We start from the raw sequence: 19,338 nt of genomic DNA, 5'->3' as shown, positions 1-19,338 counted from the left end.
AATTAAGAGTTAATAAGCATAATATTGCTCCACTGCATGCATCATCAAGCAAAGATATTCTTATATTCATGGGAACGAGGCCTTTTGTGGTCATCCATTTAGAGGTTTATAATATAGACTAAATATCCTGTATAAAAATGGCTTCCAGTCTATTCACAGTAAAAGAGACTTTGAAATACATCCAAAATGTTTAACATTGTGCTGACAACAACAACAAGGAAGACACCCCCCACAAAATATTAGTCTCTTCAAACATAGAAGCGAGAACTATCAGTTAACTCATACCATTTTCTTTAAAGCCTAAATTTTATAAACCTAGAGGCACATGATGTTATCATTTTTTTCTAGAACTCCAGTGATATCTGTATGATACAATTAATCTATTCTAAAGACTTTATACATGCAAATGCTCTCTTCAATGAAGACTTGTATATTATGAATATCTGTGATTTGACTCTATTTTTCTTCACCCTTGGGGAGAGTGGATTTAGTTAGAAGTAAGAATAGCCAGGTGGTCTGTATGCATCTTAATGTTAAATAGCAAAAAATGGTTCCTGAGAGATATTACAGTACTGCCTGATCCCAACCATTGCAAATGGATAATGGAACCTACAGAACAGGCATTCCTTGACCACAGGGGAGGAGAGCATTTTGGCTGTTGCCCATTTACACTGGGGAAAGCTAAGAGGACAGCCTCAGAGACGCCCCACCGGACTGTAATTTCCCCCAACACTCTTTCTCCCCTACTGTGCCTTTCTAGCTTCTTGGACCTTCTAGTGAGACTAGAACTGATTCGTGTTTTAAAACTTTTTATTGCTACATGTGTAAATTATAATGAATAGAAGTTGTTATTTATGCCATCAAAGCCAGTATGCCATTAAGAGGTAAAGAAACTTTTTAGATTTTCAGATTTATACTCCTTTAAATTATTACACTTAAGGTACATATGACTTGAACTATTTTTGGCTGAAAATTGAGCTAAAGGATGAACAATGCTAAGATTTATGATGGATTCCTTCAGTGTTTTCCTACACATTGTGTATTGCTATGGGTCAAGCCAAAAAGCAATAATTCTGTCAATATAAAACCACAGTATTTTTTAATTGATTTATAGGTTGAAATTGAAATTAAGACTGAAATATTGAACATCATATACCACTGACTATTTAGATCTTACTGTTTGAACTAGCACCTATTTGGGGTGCAGTCAAAATTTTATATGAATTAGCATCTACACTTCATTAATAATGTCAGTTAATTTGGGGGTTCATGAAATTTATTGTATCTTCCTTTTGCTTACAAGGACAAAAGAAAGTTTTTGCGGTTGAATTCATGAGCTTTCATTATGCTTTATAGAGGAATATAAAACTCACACAGGCATGCGAGAATGTTAACACTATACTTTTGAGCTAACGATTGAACGTTTTTTCGTAATTTATATATAGTTGCGTCTACAATTGCTGTTACTCTCACCCATGTTAGAAGTCATGATAACTTTAAGAGAAGAAAACTTGTTTAAATTCAGCTTAGTTAATCTTACATTTTTTAATCCTGAAGATGAATTCCTTGATTTTATTCTATAGAATTTAGGATCTGTGTAGTCTTTTCTTCGTCTTTAGGTTCAGTTGGCCCTTTAATTCAATACTCTTAAATGGGATTGGTAAAATTGAAAACTTCCATGTTTTAATATATATTTCAGTGATTACTTTAAATGGCTATTGACAATCTTAAACAGCCATCTTACTTATAAATATTTGTCATGCGTGCCTCTCATCTACTGTATGAGTGATCATAAGAGCCATTTGGTAGAGAGCCTGGAAGATGTAGGTCACTTCTGATAATCAGCACCAGCAAATCTGCAACAGCATGTCATACGAAGTGAGGAGACACCCCTAACCTAGGCTCCCTTTAAAGTATGTGTTCACATGTTGAAAAGAGAAACATTAACTGCTTTGCCCTTTCTGAAGCTTCCCCACTGTAGACTCCCTAACAGAACCTCACACGATAGCTCACTGTCATCTTTTCTCAAAAGCAGTAAAAGCCTGCCCTGCCATTGCAGGTGTTTATTTGGTTATACAGAGAACAGGGTGTGTTTCTACAGAATAAGAAATACTGACTTAAAGTGTGAAATGAAATATTACAGAGCTGATGCGATAAGTTGTATATCATTGAGAAATAAAACTGTGGTAAAACAGAGTGGCTGACTGTTTAAATTGAATTTTGCCCTTACTTTATTTTTCATTATGGCAGTAGCAACAGCTAAAAATCATAAACTCCAATTGTATACATAAAATAGTTCAGGGGAGGAAAAAAAAGTAACAGCTAGTTTTTGTTTTGTTTTTTTAATTTTCCAGAGTCTCCAAGTTTATGAAAACTACTATTTCTCAATCTCTAAGCTAAACAAGGTGGATTTCTTAAGCTAGTATGTAAAAATAAATAAAATCGTGAATTGTCAATTTGTCTTACGGAAATTTTCAGGTAACTTAAAAGAAGCTACGTGTTCCAAGAACTACATATATATTACTCCATTTAATCTTTAGTAATTCCATTTACAGCTGAATAACTCATTATTTGTTGTTATAAATCAATAAATATCACTTGTTTGCAATGTGCCTAACATGAAGTATTCAGCAGTAAGCAAGAAGAATCTCATTCGGCTTACTGTCTGCCACAGAAGTCAGCCAACTGTTTCTGTAAAGGGCCAGATAGCAAATACTTTTGGCCTTGTGAGCTGTGCAGTCTCTGTCTCAACTACTCGTCTCTGCCCTCTTTCTTAGTGAAAGCAGCAAAGGACAATGTGTATACGAATGAATGTGTCTGTGTTTGAATAAAACTTTACTGGCAAAAACAGGGGGCAGGCAGGATTGGCCTGTGGGCCATAGTTGGTGGACCCCTGGCCTGGTGGGATGAACCAGACATGAATTATGCAAATATATAACAAAAATTCTGTTCACATGTGCTATGAATGCAGCTATCCAAATGCTATGAAGGAATAACAGGAGGTGCCTTATTTAGATTGCGGATGGGAGAAAGGCCTCCCTGAGGAAATGCTGAAAGATGGGAGCTAAAAGATGACTCAGAGTTAAGCAGGTGACAACATTCCAGAGGGAACAGTGTTTGCAAAGCTCCTGAGAAAGTAAAGAGCTTGCTAAGGAGTCTAAGGAAAGCTTATGGAGCTTGAGCCTGGTGTGTATAACTTTAGAGAGATGAGAGAAAAGGTTTAGATGCTAGGAAGGGCCCAGATCACGCAGAGCTTTGAAGTCAGATAGTTAATACTAGGAGGTGGCCAAGATTTGAGCCCAAATCTTTCAGATTCAAAAACAAAACAAGCTTTTCTCTATTGTGTCACACTGCATTCTGTATAATATAATGGCTAAGAGCATGGTTTTATGTCCTTGCTTTCCCCAGTTACATCATACTGCATCCAGTGTAATACCATGGTGAAGAACATGGTTTTTAGAGACACACAAACCTTGTTCTGGCCCTAATTCTGCCACCTGCTAGCTGTGTGACCTTCCAGCAAGTGACTTAACCCCTCTGAGTTTCATCATTTCCCTCATCAGTAGAGGGGAGATTAAAAAATAGTACCCACTTCATTGGGTCATTGAGATGATTAAATTGGGGGGTAAATGTAAGGCACCTAACATATAATAAATGCTCCATAAATTTACTTGTTAGCTACTCCTGTTAAGACTCACCATCAGCTACTATAGTTAATGTGATTTCTATCAGAACAACACCTGTGCTGTGTAGCACACTAAAGAATGGTACCTGAAACCTTCATTTCAATAGGGTGTTACCTTAAAAGGGTATCAGGGAGATGGAAGGAAAAGTGGAACAGAGTAGAGCTGGGGCACAAAGGAGCCTTTGGAAGCTAACAAGGGGCAAGAGAATCATTTCAGAGCAAGAGCCAGGTGATGGCAGAGGATGGCTTGTGGACAGGAAAGAAAATCACACAGAACATTTATAGCTTGTGACAAGGATGGGGAGAAGTCGTTTCCCAATTTCTATGCTTGTGGGACTTATTTTCAAATATATGTTACTGACCAAATTATTTTGAACTACTTATCACCATTTTTAATCACTTCTAGCTTCCAGCTTATTCTCACACTACAATTTCAATCTCTCCATCTGCATTTTTTGTTCTTACTTGTGAGTTACCTTCATCAGTTAGGCAATAATCTTACCCTCCTTCATATGGTACCAGTTGTTACTGTGCTTCTGAAGCAGCCAGATTTTTAAATGAGTTTTGTCCTCATATGACTCTTTTTGCAAACAGAATATACTTAGAAATCTGTTATAGCTGTTATATCAAGAAGAAAGATATATGAAAATTAGGCATGCTTAACCTAAATCTGTTTACTTGTGTGTTTGTATTTAAAATTTTCAGCTTTCCCACTTTGAAAGGATAGGAGAGGCAAACCCGAATTTATTTGTGTGACTTATTATAAAAAGACATTTAAATATTTGAATAACTACCAGAGAAAAATATTTGCCGAATAACACAGTTACGGCCTAATATAGTAAGTTAAAGAAAGGAGATTATTAAATGTCTTAAGTTCTTTTCTTCTATCAGACCTGGCACACTAACAGTTTTTGCCAGCAAACAAAATATCATGTAATTATCAGTGCAATAACTGGAGCACAAATTAAAGACAATTAGCAGCATTCTCCTGTTAATAGAAAAGGAGAATCCCCTTATGACTAAAGGGGATTAGTCATAGCTGTTAAATTTTCTAACTTTTTCCCTTTTCTTATGTTCTTATCTCAGTTTCTTTACATGACTTATAAATTATTTTAAATTGGCTCAGGAAAAAAAAAACTGGAGAAATACGGTCAGTGTAGATGCAGCCTCTGACAGTTTCTACATACTGAGGTTTTTAAACTAAATCTGATATTTTCTAAACTAAACTGAAAAATAAAGAGTTGCCTTGATTTTCTCAAATGACTCTTCTTTAAAAAGAAACAGATTTTACTCCTTACTTTCCCCTGTTTTCCTCTATTTTACTACATTCTTCTTAGAATTTTAACTAAAATTTCAGTGGAATTTTTACTGTACCATTCCTTCAAGGTAGTATCCAGAATATCCGTAAATAAAAGGGCTAATTACAGTTCTAAACTTGAGAGTTACAACTTACTAACCTAATATAAAATTTGTGGAAGTTGAGATAGACTCAGTCTTTAAATGTGAGGATAATATAGAAATACAAATAAATTGCTTCAAGAAAATAATTTTTTGATGAATTCTAGACCATGATTTAAAGAACAGTCATCCAGACACACTGTTTTATTTTGTCATCTCCACAAAGAGAATGTCCAAACTTGTCAGTTGCTTGTATGCATATCAAGCAAATACACATTATTTGAGGGGAAATTATGCTTTAAATACTGTAGAATAGTTATCCATGTTAGTCAGTGAATATTTGGAACCTTGCTTTAAATCAAGTGAATAAAAAGTTCAATCAGTGCAAAAGTGTTGGGTTTTTTAACCTCTAAATCCAAAGTAAACCTGCAAATAACTCATGATAATGATCATTATACTCCTTTTCCCTCAATATCATTTCTTTACAGCTGACTGCCTCCCCTATACTCATATTAAAATTTTCATTAAACTCATTTTATAAAATGAGTAAATAAATAAAAGTAGAGTATATCATAGTAATACTTTAGGACACAGTAATGCATCTCAGAACTGAATTGCAGGGTATATTGGTGCTGTGCATGCCTACTTAAAGGTTCTCCGTGCATATAAGTTAAATCATTCTTTTGTTAATCTTAAAATCACCAAGGGGAAAATTTTTTTTTAGAGAGTTGGAATTAACTGGTGAGAGACTGAAAAAGAAAGCCAGAAGGGAAAAATGACAAACTGTATTTTTGTGAGATTCCAAATCAAAGAAAGCAGTAAGTAGCCAGAGTGCTCAGATGTATGTTTAACAGCTGTGACATCAAGCCATCCCTTTCTCTTCTGTTCCTATCAATTTGAAAACAATTCAGAAATGGTTTCCCCACTCTATAGTTGGATTATAGAGATAGTGCACAGCATACTTTCTGTACATCCCATGTTGTGTGAGACTTTTTAATTGGCATATAGTTGCTTTACAATGTTGTGTTAGTTTCTGCTGTACAGGGAAGTGAATCAACTATATGTATGCATATATCCCCTCTTTTTTGGATTTTCTTCCCAATTAGGTCACCACAGAGCACTGAGTAGAGTTCCCTGTGCTATGCAGCAGGTTCTCATTAGTTACCTATTTTATACATATTAGTGTATATATGTCAATCCCAATCATGTGTGGGACATTTTATACTTACACAGCTAGATCTGTTCCTTTACTGCCAAAAAGATATTGTCTCAACTGCCATCAAACTGTTCATTAGCTTTCCTTTAGTAGGAAGTCCAAGAGAGGCCAAAATGTTCACAAGGAAAAGGATAACTATCTCCTCTTGAATTCTGTCACTGGATTTAAGATATAAGCTCCTCCTTGAACTTGAGGGCTTCAAGACTTTTTGTTGTTTCAGTTCTAATTTGTGTATTTCACATAATTTCCATTTAAAACTGTAATTTAGAAATATTCCAGTGCTTATATTTATTGTGTCTCAATCATTTTGTGTAGCAAGTTGACACGGAATGGCGCCTTCCACCTGTGAGCGCATACACACACCATTCTGTGTTCTGTGTGCTACAAATCCCCTTTCGCTTTGCAAATGCCCAAGCTTTGTATGACATTGTATTACTGAGAAACCAACACTAAAAATATTGACATTATGACTAGACCGCATAAACCAAGAGGCTTCTTCCAAACTGTAGATTAAAGAACATGTTGCTGATTGTTTCAAAAGCCATGTACTTTGCAGTCTAGACTTCCTTTAACATTGTAATTTATTCACTTAAAATGAGCTCCTTCGAAAATTATTATAGTAAGAGTATTTTTAAAGTTGACATCCCAACATAGTCTTACTGAACACAATTGGAACTCCTGCCCCCGCCAAGAATCATGGCTTTGTTTGGAAAAACAAAACAAAACAAAACAATAACAACATTGTTAGTTAAATTAAAGTAAATGAAATTCCATAGTATGGAATATGTATTTGTGTTTCTTTTGAAATATGTTGGACCATTAATAGGAATAAGAGAACCACTCTAAATGTTTGGATATTTGACTTTTAATTTTAAGTTGGAACAGTTTAGCTTAAGAAATCACTAACATTTAAATAACATTTCAACAAATGTAACTGTTTGGAAACTACAACGGAGACCGCCTCCTGCCTTCTGTCTTGCAAGGATTGATTTGGAAGGCCCTGAGGGAGAAAATATTGGAGTTAGGAGGTAAAACTGAAGCCATTGTGGAAAGGAAGAAGTTACACTCTTCCTGTTATGACAGGAAACATAGACAAATGTGCTTCCTGAGCATTTGCTCAGCAGGGAATGAAGTAGTCTTTGACCTTTACCTTAGGTACATTTTGGCTTTGTTAAACTAGTAAACATGTTTTTGCCCCCAAAATATTAATCTGGTTTATTTGATTCTTTTCAGACTCAAATTATATATTTCATGTACATGAGATATAGAGAAACAAGTATTTATTTTATGACTGCATCTGCAGACTGGATTTAGAATGTAAATCAGCCCCTTAACAAACCAAGCAAACCTCAACAGCATGTATAAAAAAATTTAAAACATATTGTGTTATATATAGTCTTCTCTTTTTAAAATCCAAAACATTCTTAGGCTTAAAAATGGACCACAATAAAATGTTTTAAATCCTACATTTAATAATTATAACTCATCATCTACCTTTTCCTCATGTACATAAATATATCAGAAATCGGCTATGACAAGTTTTAAATCCCAGACTTTGAATTTGTTAATAGACACTCAAGTTTATTAATATGCGTTCAGTTATTTAACTGCAATCTAACCCATTGTTTTATTATGTTTCCTCGAAATAGTGTGCAATGCACAAGATTTGAAGTCTTATTTTGGGGTTTGGGGTGTTGACTTAGGGTGAGGGGTCAGTAGAGTCCTAAATTCCACATGCTAAGCCCCCTATTTTAATCCTTCTATCGCGTTCAGAATTTTAGGAACTACTGCTTGAAACCCTTTGGAAATCCTCCTGCGTTGCAGTGAAATGCGGCTCAGTTTGCTGAAGGCTAATGAGGACAATAGTCCTCTTTGCAGCAGAACACACTGCTGTCTCATCCTCGCAAGTTATGCTGCAGGGTTACAAGCACATGGTAGCAGTCTGCTTAAAAGAGTCCCTCACTGCTCTTTAAAGAGCCTTTCATTTATGGTGGCAGGCCCCGTCATTGTATAAAGGAGCGCTTGTCTAGAACACAAGTCTGCAGTGGCACTACTTCCTCCCACCGAGAGTAATCATCAAGCCTAAAGCTCGCAAGCCTTTCTAATGACAGACTGAATTAAACAAAATAAAATTGGAGAGGAATACTTTAGAACAGTTGCACCATTACTTACTGTCAGGAACAAGCCAGGGGAAGAAAAAGAGCATTTAAGAGGGCATTTCCCTTTTTTTCAATTAAAGATTGCCGCTGCAGACTCTTGACTCCATCCCTAACCCTTTAAACACATAGGAAGACCTAGCGGCTCTGGATTAGAGAGCGCATTGTATCCGTGAACTGCCCATCTTGTCCCTCATTAGTCACTCCTTTTCCTTAACTGGGAGGAAACTGAGAGATTCTTTAGGCTGTGGGTGAGGAGGGCTGGATCTAAAATATTTCCATAGGATTACAGTTGTATTCATCGTGACTCTATTTGGACGAAAAAAACCCTGATAAAACCTCAAAACTTTGAAAATACAATTAGCTAGGTATATTAGTCCCAAACGCATTCTAAAACTATGAAACTAATATTACTTTACGAGTTAAAGAAATGAGTAAAAAGTTTCCCCACTCACTGAGCAGACTCACTGATAAGTTCAATAAGATCAGACTGAAGGAATTCTGATTGGTGGGATGAAGTATCAGAGACCCATAGGTAAAATTATCCTTGCTTCCCTTAGTAATGCATCTGAAGTCATTTAGAGTTAGGCCTCAGTTATTCTCATAGATGTGAATAGCTGCTGTTTCCAAAGGTCTTTTTCTTTCATTTATTCTTTCCTGTAAGGTGCAAGGACTCCTACCATTAAAATATGGCAGGAAAGTTCTCCTGAGGTGACTTTATGAATGGAGCCAGGATTGGGAGGGTGAACAGAGGCCTGCGTGTGGTGTGGAGACTCATGATTAAATGCCCTTTCTGTTACACAGTAGTCTAACTAATTTCCGTGCCCTGTAGGAAATGATACAGGACTTGTCCTCTGTTTTAGAACTTGTTATTTACATTGACTGTGTGTAAATCAGAGACCCACCTTTTTTTATTCTGGCTGTAAACAGGCTCGTATTTGCTACCAACCAAAATGCTTCTCATTCGGTGAAATTTAAATAAACATCCATAAATATAGAACTAGTGTGTGCCCACTAGTGCATGCATGTGGTTCTCCCTGGCTTTAGTGGGAATGTCTGGAGGTCTGAGGGCAGAGGTAGCTGCAGAGTCCACACAAAAGGAGCTTTGGTTTATTGTCAGAACCTAGAAACCAACTTCTTCTCAATTTTAGTATTAGTAGTATTATTTTTTTTATTTTAACCTAGAAAGCTGTCCTTATACTAATTAATAAGTTGGGCACTACCCTGCTTGTGCTCATCAGAATTGCTGACATTTCTTAATGTACCTGTACAGTGCTTGATGAGTGGTTGGAGAGGTCCATGCTGTACTGACCTTCAGCCCCTGAAATGCACAGTTGTCTAAAATAGGGAAGGAACCACTGACTAATGGAAAGAAAGATGGATTTTGTGTGAAGAGGGTTCTATTTCTAGTTCATCAGCGACTAGCTTTGTGACTGTGGATAAGGCAGTTCATGCCTTCGTTTACAGTATCATCTGAGAAATGGGGATGATAAACTGTGCCCAATAATAAGTTAAAAGAGATGCTGTCAAATGGAGCAAGATAGCTTAGAAAGTCTCTGAAAACTTCTTAGAAAAAAGTGACCAAATAAAGTCAACACTCTTATCTAAAAACAATTATAAAAAATATATGCTCCAATTTCACCAACAAACCCACACACAAAATTTGACCCAATCCAGTTTTTCTCCTATTCATTTTTACCAAATGTACATTTTTACTATAAGTTAGTGTGACAAAAAAGAAAAATAACTGTGAAATTTTCCTCTCTCAGTGGCAAACTTCTTATTAACATAATTTGAGCGTGCATGGAAATTCATTTTTAGCCATTCAGTTTTGATTGCAAAAAAAAAAAGAGTAATTATTCCATCCATCTATCCATTCATTCATTCAATGAATATTTAGCCAAGTATTGTTCTGGGACTTCAGGTTACAAGAGCAGACAGGAGATGTTCCGGGCTTTCAAGGGAAGCTTGAGGTTTAGTTGAGAGAGCAGTCTTTTACAGTATGTAACAAGAAGTGACTGAGCCTGATGCATCAGAAAAAAAATACTACCTACCTTGTATAGTGTTTCACAGTCAACAAGTCACTTACACTTGTGTGTTCCTTAGTTTAACTCTCATCATAACTCTGTAAGATGTCTGTTATTACCTCCACTTTACAGGTGAGGAAACTGGGGTACGGGTAAGTTAAACAATTTACCCGAGGCCAAGGACACACGGCTCATACACGGCAGAGCTTAGACTTGATTTTCAATTCCCATGTTTTTGCTTCCACAGTACAGAGCCCCAGTAATGATGCACATATACTGCTTCTTTTTAAATATTTTAATGTGAATTTGCTATTTTATCAATCTGGACAGTTGTTTTTCTGTGCATTTTCAGCACTATACCTAATTTAATATTGTCTACTCCAATTCTTTACAGTCTTTTATATCTCTTCTAACTACAGAAAGAAAGTGATCCAGTTTTATTTCTTGGAATATTAAAATTAGAATGACTATGGTAACATATAGATAAAATTGAGTAACCAAAACATAAGACATTCTACGGAATGAAATTGCAGAAATAGATTCTTGTTGTAAACTGTATTCCATTCACTCTAATCTTCCCCTTTACCCAAAGGTCTGTGCTACGTAGGCATAGAATCTGCACATCTAAATCTGGAATAAATCTTTTAAAGGTGTCTAGTCCAGCTTCCTGTTTAATTCAGGAACGCCTTCTAGACCTTCCTTGATATGCAGCCCTACTTGAACATGTTCAGCAATGAACTGCTTCTTACTTCAGGAGACTAGATCCACTCTTGGACAGTTCTCATCACTGGGTTTCCCCCTGTTTTGAACCTCTTTATGATTTTCAGCAATGCTTTCTAACTCTGCTCTATAGAACAAAACAGAATAACTCATCTGCCTCTTCACATGGCCACGAAGTCTACAGATCTTGGAAAGTGTTTGGCATTTCTCTTTTAACTCTGTTTTTCTGGGTTAAACATTCCAGATTCCCTCAATGATTTCTCCTGCAAAATTATTCTCAGACCCTACATCGACCTGTTTGCCATCCTATAGATGCTCTAATTTTGTCGGTGTCACCCAGTGTCTTCTTAAAATTCTCAGAGCTGAATATAGTACCAAAGATTAGTTAGTGCTAACTAAGAGATCATTAGGATAATTAGTTCCCACTGTGGAACACTAAAACTTCAGATCCTTTTCCCAAAAACAGCTATCATGTTAGTTTTCCTCCAAACTGAGATTATATAATTCTGTTGTTTTTTTTTTAATACGAATGAAGACTTTAAAATTACCTCTGTTTCTTGTCGTTTGTGACCCAGCTTTCTGTAGAGAGAGCTATGTATGTATAAAGACTCTACCATCTGCTGGGTTATCACCCAGATTTGTGTAGTGTGTGGATCTGATAAGCATGCAAGCTACATCTTCATCTACACCACTGATAAAAATGGTGCCTGGGACAGGAAAGTTACTCTTGAACTCTGTGGCCCTTTGTAAGAGACTGTCCTTAAACTTAACACCAATTAATTAATTCATATTTAAACCATCTACATTACTACTAGCTAATCTCAAATATATAATATTGTGATGAGGATTTCATCAAATACGTTGCAAAATACATGTTCTTTAAAAATCTGATCTCATTAGAAAGTTCAGTAAATTTTTGCTCAATGAATGCAGTCATCTGAATTCTTAGATCCTCCCCCCTTTACCTCTGTATCCTGTGATTGTAAAATTCAGTTTTTACCTTCACACTTTTCTTTCCTTCATGGTGAGTCATCAGGGCAAGGAATAAAGACCGCTTTTCTCTGAACTTTTTGAATTATTTTTTTCTTTCTTCAAGAAAAGTAAAACAGTAAATTGTCAAAAAGACAAGTTTAAAAATTATCTACTTTTAGCAGAAAATTTTATTGAGACATTCAGTTTAAAATAGAGTATTTCCATTCCATAATCCATCGTTCATTGAGTATCCATTGGTCAGTCTTTGTGAGGCCAGAGGTGGGGTCTTCAGGGAGCTCAAAAAGCCAGCAGGAGAGGCAGACTCAAACAACCAATCAACTCTGTAATATTAGAATAAGTCTCATAATAAAGGTTTGTAAAAAGCTCTAGAGGATAACAACGAGGGAGGAGTGTGTTATCTGAATGTGACAATGAAAGCTTCATAGAAGAAGTTGACATTTAAAGGAAGCCTTACAGCACCATGGGAGCCTGCCAGCGGCCAGATGGAAAGGGGGAGGGACGTAATGCCATGATCAGCTTTCTCTGAGTACAAGATAAGAAATAACCAATATGGTAGGTTTCATTTCATATTCATCTTGATTGGGTTAACATCTACTGTTATTTTTCTTGCTCAGTCTAGAAGAAGGATTGGTCAGAAAACAAAAACTGAATTCACCCAACTCTGGATAAAAATACAATTCAGATCATTACACATGACTGGAAATATAACATTATTAGCCAAGGAATATATTTTGATTCAAATGAAGGAAATTCCTTTGGAGCTTTAAGGAATTAAATGACTGTTTTTCCTCCAGCCATGAGGGTGAGACATGAACAGGGGAGATATATATATTTACATGTAGTAGAAGCCTGCACACCCAGCACCAATGTCTGACGCGGAGAATGCTCAGTCGGTATTGGTCGGCACAACAGCATGTAGAAAATGCTCAATAAAAATTGCTTGAATTACTTTCATGTTTCTGTAAATAGATCTTCCTTATTTCTTTATAAGGAATATAAATTGTATGGAGCTGTATTTAATGAATGTTCCTTTTCTCAATTTCAAATTCTAATTTCAATTATTGATTCATACCTAATAAGTTCTAGAGTAATTGTCAGCATGAGATGTGTGATGCCTGCCCTTATGCTAGGATTTAAAACTCGAGGTTAATATAAAACTTAATACTGAGTGTCTTAATAAAACATCATCATTACATTTGAGGCTGTTTCAAGAGGTAAAGAAAAAATACATAAAATGCTCAATGTTTACAGAGTCATCTTGCTTTCCATACATATATTACATATGAAGTCTCTTTAATTTTGAAAACTAAATGTAAATTATAGTGCCCACTTAAATAATATTGGTTTTATTCTCTTCTTGGTGCACCTTGATTGATGTAAACACTGGAAAAGAGCATCTCTTTGCCTAACTGCTGTAAAAACAGTTTTCCATCTCACCTAAGGTTCAAAATATGTTATTGAAATAGAAATGGACTTGTCCCCATTACAAACAATTGTCAAGTTATGAAAAATGTAATCATTACAATACATTATTATATTTAAGTATAAAAGCTCTGAATTGAAATCTTTGTCATTGAGTGGCATATTTTAAACAAAGGGTAATATCCCAGTTCTCTTAAGAAAGCTTAATGCTGAAAAACAATTTTATCTAACTGTGAACAATGAGAAAAAGCATTATAAAATACATTTTGAGTATGCTATGAAGAATATGAACATAATACAGAATTAAACTTAGTGCAATTAAGAGTAGGTTTTGAAGATATTTTCTTAAATGCTTTAATATAGTCATCATCATTTCAGTTTGCAGTTTTAATGAAAAGAAGCCATATGCACTGACTTTCTGACAGGTATTACTAAATAAGTATGCATTATCCAGCAGCCTATTTGGTTACACAAAAGTTGAGGAGTACCTAAAAGTAAACACAAATAGTGGCTTTAATGATATTTCTGTGCTGAAATGTACTTTGAGGGTGAGTGTTGTAACGTGCTAAATTCTGAGGTTTGAGTACAACAGAAACCATACTGTATCGAGACATTCCACCTACAGTTTGTGGTCATGAAAGTCTGATTAAAAGTGGTTTTAGATATATGAAAGTATTTTGGGTCAGTGCCTTCTGCATTGAACGTACTCTGTAGCCTACTTCACTAAACAAAATACCAATGTGCAAGTATATTTGCATAACTAAATTGCATCTAAGAGAATTATTAAAAGACATTTTGTATAAATCTGTATAATTAATGGTGATACTTTTTAATCCATTCCAAAAAGATAGTCTTTATTTAGCTCATTCCTAATACCAGTCATGACTCATCTGAATGAACCAGAATAAAAAAAGTTTCTAAAGTAGTATGATAATCAGATATGAAAATAAAACACTGGCTATATTTTATAAGCACAGTTTAGTAAGTCAATAAACATAAAACAGAAGGTGAGACACTGGAAATAAAACACTAGCTATATTTTATTAGAAGCACTTTAGTAAGACAATCAATAAACATAAAACAGAAGGTGAAACATTGGCAATCATTACAAAGAAAAATTATCCCAGTTGCAACGTAAATAACATATCTGAGTAGATATTGACTAGCCGATGTGGACTGGTAAATACCTAAATGCTGTATTTTCCAAAGAATGATCAGTGGGAATTCCATAGTTCAGCTTCATCTTTCTATCAGGAAGACTGTAGTAAGATCCTCAAATAGCCTTGATCAGGACTCTTTGAGCCACTAAGACAGGTATATTTTGTAAATTCTTCTCCTGTAAGTCAACTAAGAAAGGGATGGGAACTAAGATTTATTGAGCTTCTACTTTAAACACAAAGCTTGATACTGTACATATGTTATTTTATGTAATCCTTGCAGCAACACCACAAGTAGGTGTTATCTCCATTTTATAGATGAAAAATCAAACTCGGAGAAAAATCAGATTTGAAGAAGTTAAGTGAATTTCTCATGACTAATAAATAGCAGATTAGCATTCAAATCTAGGGTCCCCTGAATCCAGACCCCATGTTCTTCCCTTTCTATCATGCTGCCTTCAGTGCAGATGTGATTAAAGAATATAATCATTATTAAAGTGTAGATTTATCTTTTTAAAATTCTGTTTATGAGTTGCTAAATAAAAATTTGGTGGGGAAAGCTATCACAGTTTTATATAACATACATCACTTTGATATTTCTAAAAACGACATAATGGTTTTCCCTATTTTGTTTTTTATACTACAGCTTTTTAACGTGTGCCCATATGTCTGCTGTTCTAGGCACTGGAGATACAGCAGTGGGCAAAATAAAAATGGTACATGCCCTTGTGGAACGTGCACTGCAGTGGAGGAGACAGACATTAAACAAATGATCACACACAAAATTATACAAGTTATAAAATATGATAAGTACTATAAGAAAAAATAAAGGGTGATGGGTAAAACAATAAGTATTAACAGAAGTGTGGGGAAATGAGGAGACCAGGAAGTCAGCTTTTCTGTCTGCTTGTCCACACTTCCTGTCAACACATTTATTTAGGCGTGTGGGATAGGGGACATTCAAAGTCCACTCAGCGGTCTCTAGTTTGGGTGACTGAGTTTATGGTGAGATGGGGGACCCAGGAAGGGGAGCAGATTCGAGGGTGAAGGTGAGTTTGGGCTTTGGGGGTTTGAGATTCCTAGGACTTTTAGATAGACACGTGAGTGGAGGACATCCATGGGGTGGCTGGAGACAAAGAGAAAGATAAGGAGCGGGACTCGAGATTTAGGAGTTACACCCAAGTAGGTAGTAGATAAAACTCAGCTGACCTCTGCAAGATGGGTTGGATTTGAAGTTGAGGAAAAAAATTTAAATAGTCACCTTTGAAAATAACAACTAAAAGTCAGTCAGCATTTCCCAGGGTAGATGCCTCAAAAACCTGGTTCGGAAGAATGAGAGTAAGTGCTCCTCAAAATAAATAAATAAGCAAAGAAATCAACGTTCTGTCAGCAATAAGTTTGGGAAGCAGGTTAAAGTTTAAAAAGTTCCTCAGCCTTTAATATACCACTGTGCCTCATTTCCCAAACATATTGGACCATTGAACTTTTGGTCTTAAGGAATATTTTGTAGAAATAATATTCTACAAAAGACCTGCTGGGAAACACTGGACCATGAAGTATAAAGGCTTATACTTAAGAATGTTCATGGTTTTTGGTGGGCAGACTGGAGTTTAATCCAGAGAAGACTGAAACTGGGAATGGTAAAATGCATATTTGCACTGGCAGGTAGAAGTATTTGAAGCCAGAGAGGGGAGCTGTTGTAGCCGGCCCATCAGGAAATGGCAGTGACAAGAGTGAGGTTTTGAAGATTAGGATGAATCGAGGAGGGAATGGTTTCAGACAGGGAGATCGTCTAGGACAGGAAGCTGATAAAGACATGAATGATAGAGCTGCCTGGGAAATAGACAAGAAAGTGTGAACCTGAGAAACATTTTGAGGGAAGGAATTGTGGGACTTGGTAATAGATTAGAGTAAAAGAAGAGAAAGGCAAAGATGGCAATACAGTTTCTGGCTTGGGAGAGGAAGAAAGATACACAGAAGAATGAAACCAAAACCCTAACAACAGTTATGGCTAAAGCACTTCCCAACTCCCTGCTGGATTTCTAGAAAACAGAATACAACTCTGTCTGAAAGTACAGTCAGATCCCTTCAGCGTTTTCAGTTCAATGGCATGAGACTAAACAGTTTTGAGAAATTTTGAACATAGATCTAAAATACTGTGTCCATAATGTCATGTCGAGTCTTCACATGGCCAAAAAATAAGCTCCGAATTTATAATTAAGAAATATGCTAACCCTGCTGAAATTGACTCTTTTAAATCTTGAATTGCTCAAAGAAACATGAACAGTTCTCTGGTCACCTTCATTAAAATGCCCTACATTAAATCTGGCATTTGCAGTTTCACATTCAGCAGCAAGCTAGAAATCACACATTTTAAAATTCTAAGCAGAAATTAGTTTTAGGTTTATTTGCTTTCTTTCCAAATGTGTTAGTGCCCGAGGGCTCTGACAACAACACAAGTTGTTTTATAAAGGAAAAAAGTACTGTTTTACTTTTAAAGGCATGCTTTTTTTTTTTTCCTCTTTAAAAAAACGTGTCTGCTTTCTTTTTTCCAGGTGACATTTACGAAGAGGAAATTTGGGTTGATGAAGAAGGCGTATGAGCTGAGCGTGCTGTGTGACTGTGAGATCGCGCTGATCATCTTCAACAGTACCAACAAGCTGTTCCAGTACGCCAGCACGGACATGGACAAGGTGCTGCTCAAGTACACCGAGTACAACGAGCCGCACGAGAGCCGGACGAACTCAGACATCGTGGAGGTGAGCGCGCATGCGTGCCTGGTGAACCCCAAACAGGCAGAGCCGCGGGTGTTCAGACCTACCCCCTCCCTTCCCCCCACACACAAGCACATCTTCCTTTACCTAAGATGTTCATATTCCCACAGGTGTACCCAGGTTTAAAGCCCCAACTATTACTCCACCCTCTCTCTTTCTCAAAATGCAGGTTAGAGCGGTATGATAATAGGGACTACATGAATCTGGTCCTTGCTAGAAATCAGGCGCCTGGGTCAGGCCACCAGAATGGGGAAGTGTGGCCAGGGGATGGCTCGCCCACATTTTAGATTATTTCTCATGATTTCTTTTAAGTATATACTAGTTTCCCAGCAAAGAAAAAAAATATTTTAAAATGAGCTCACCCCAACTTTTCATTTGTTTTTCATTTTATGTCTCTTCTTTCTAATTCATTCTTCCTAATGTATTCATGCTGAAGGAGTAAAGACAATTATTCTCCTAGAAATCTTTTCCCCCAAATTATATCATTTAATATAGCATTGTTAATATACATGGAATCAGAAATCTGATGGAAATGAATTTCTAAATGTTACTTGGTATTTTATCAAAGTTAGATTTAAAACATTGTTCCATTGTGCCAAAAATAAATAAGCATGGTGTTGAAACTCAAAAATATTTTTGATTAGTTAGCATAAGTAACACTGCTGTACAGTTTTAAATGCTTCTCACATGTATCCTATTTAAATGTTATCGCCTTATAGTACCCTTTGTAAGCAATGAATACTAAACCAAAAAGGAAGAGGTGTAATGAGGTATATGTCCCCGTTATACAGAGATATAATGCCCCCCATCTATTTTCCTCACCTATCTGTCTCCTTGTGGTTTCCTAGATTGTGACTGCTTTCCCAGAATTAAGAGAAAATAAATGTTTCAAAAGTATGTATTCAGCATCAATCTGCCAGAGTACAAGTTATTCTTGCCATTGCTTAAATTGTTTAAACTGGTTTTAAAAAAATCTAGTTCTAATCCTGATCAAATTAATCTGCCTCTCACATCCATCTTCTCTTTACCTGTTATAATTGTCTAAGATTAATTCTCGTTTCTTTACTTTTATTTGGAAGTTTTTTAAAAGTATTGAGCTGATCAATTAAATTTTTTTATTTTTTGCCTAGTAAGGCCAAGCAGATAATTTCAGAGAAACAAAAGTATATGATGAGTAGACCTGATGTGGTGTGTATTTAAAATACTTTCAGATTTGCATTACTACACATTTAGCTTTTCATTGACTGATAATTTTAATTGTGGGCTTGCCTTGATCTTGAAATTTAAGATCATTTATAAAACTTACCTAGTATGTATTTCAGATAGTATTTTATTCATGTACACATATAAGTGTGAAAATACATAAACATAAATATTAACAGACAGTTGTCAGTTGTCAAACCTCATGAGTGCTTTCATGTGCATGCTTGTGTACATTCACACACATTTAACATAAGTTCTGAACAGAAAACAACTCTATACTCAAAACTCCACCTCATTACCAAAATCATTACAACAAACATTGCAGGGTAACAAAAAAATCTGAATTGGAATTTGTCATCAGACTTGAACTGCTCCAGTTCTTAATATGATGGGAAGTGCAGTAGAACCATATTAAACTAGTTGAAAATTTGTTGACTTTTAAAATTTGTTTTCTAAGGAGTTTAAAAATCTATAAAATTGTATTCTGAGGGCTTTGCTCAGGAATATACTATGTGGTTTAAAGGAGATTTAAAACTTCACATACTCTAGAGATTTTCATATTCTTGGACAGATGGGTATCTGAGCTA

The 19,338-nt window shown here is 35.8% G+C and overlaps 1 protein-coding gene across 13 annotated transcripts in view; it reads left to right on the top strand.

The window, feature by feature from the left end:
* Positions 1–19,338, top strand: part of MEF2C (myocyte enhancer factor 2C) — a 166,515-nt gene that overhangs the window by 74,352 nt on the left and 72,825 nt on the right. For all 13 annotated transcript variants that reach the window (XM_057540516.1, XM_028169264.2, XM_007193024.2 and 10 more), the window contains one exon: positions 17,330–17,533. In XM_057540516.1, coding sequence (XP_057396499.1) covers positions 17,330–17,533 — 204 coding nt within the window. The remainder of the gene's footprint in view (positions 1–17,329; positions 17,534–19,338) is intronic.

Source organism: Balaenoptera acutorostrata, chromosome 2 (genome assembly GCF_949987535.1).
Source record: "Balaenoptera acutorostrata chromosome 2, mBalAcu1.1, whole genome shotgun sequence".
In the NCBI taxonomy this organism is placed as follows: Eukaryota; Metazoa; Chordata; class Mammalia; order Artiodactyla; family Balaenopteridae; genus Balaenoptera; species Balaenoptera acutorostrata.
Note: the sequence above shows the minus strand (reverse complement) of the source record. Positions and strands in the feature narration are given on the sequence as shown.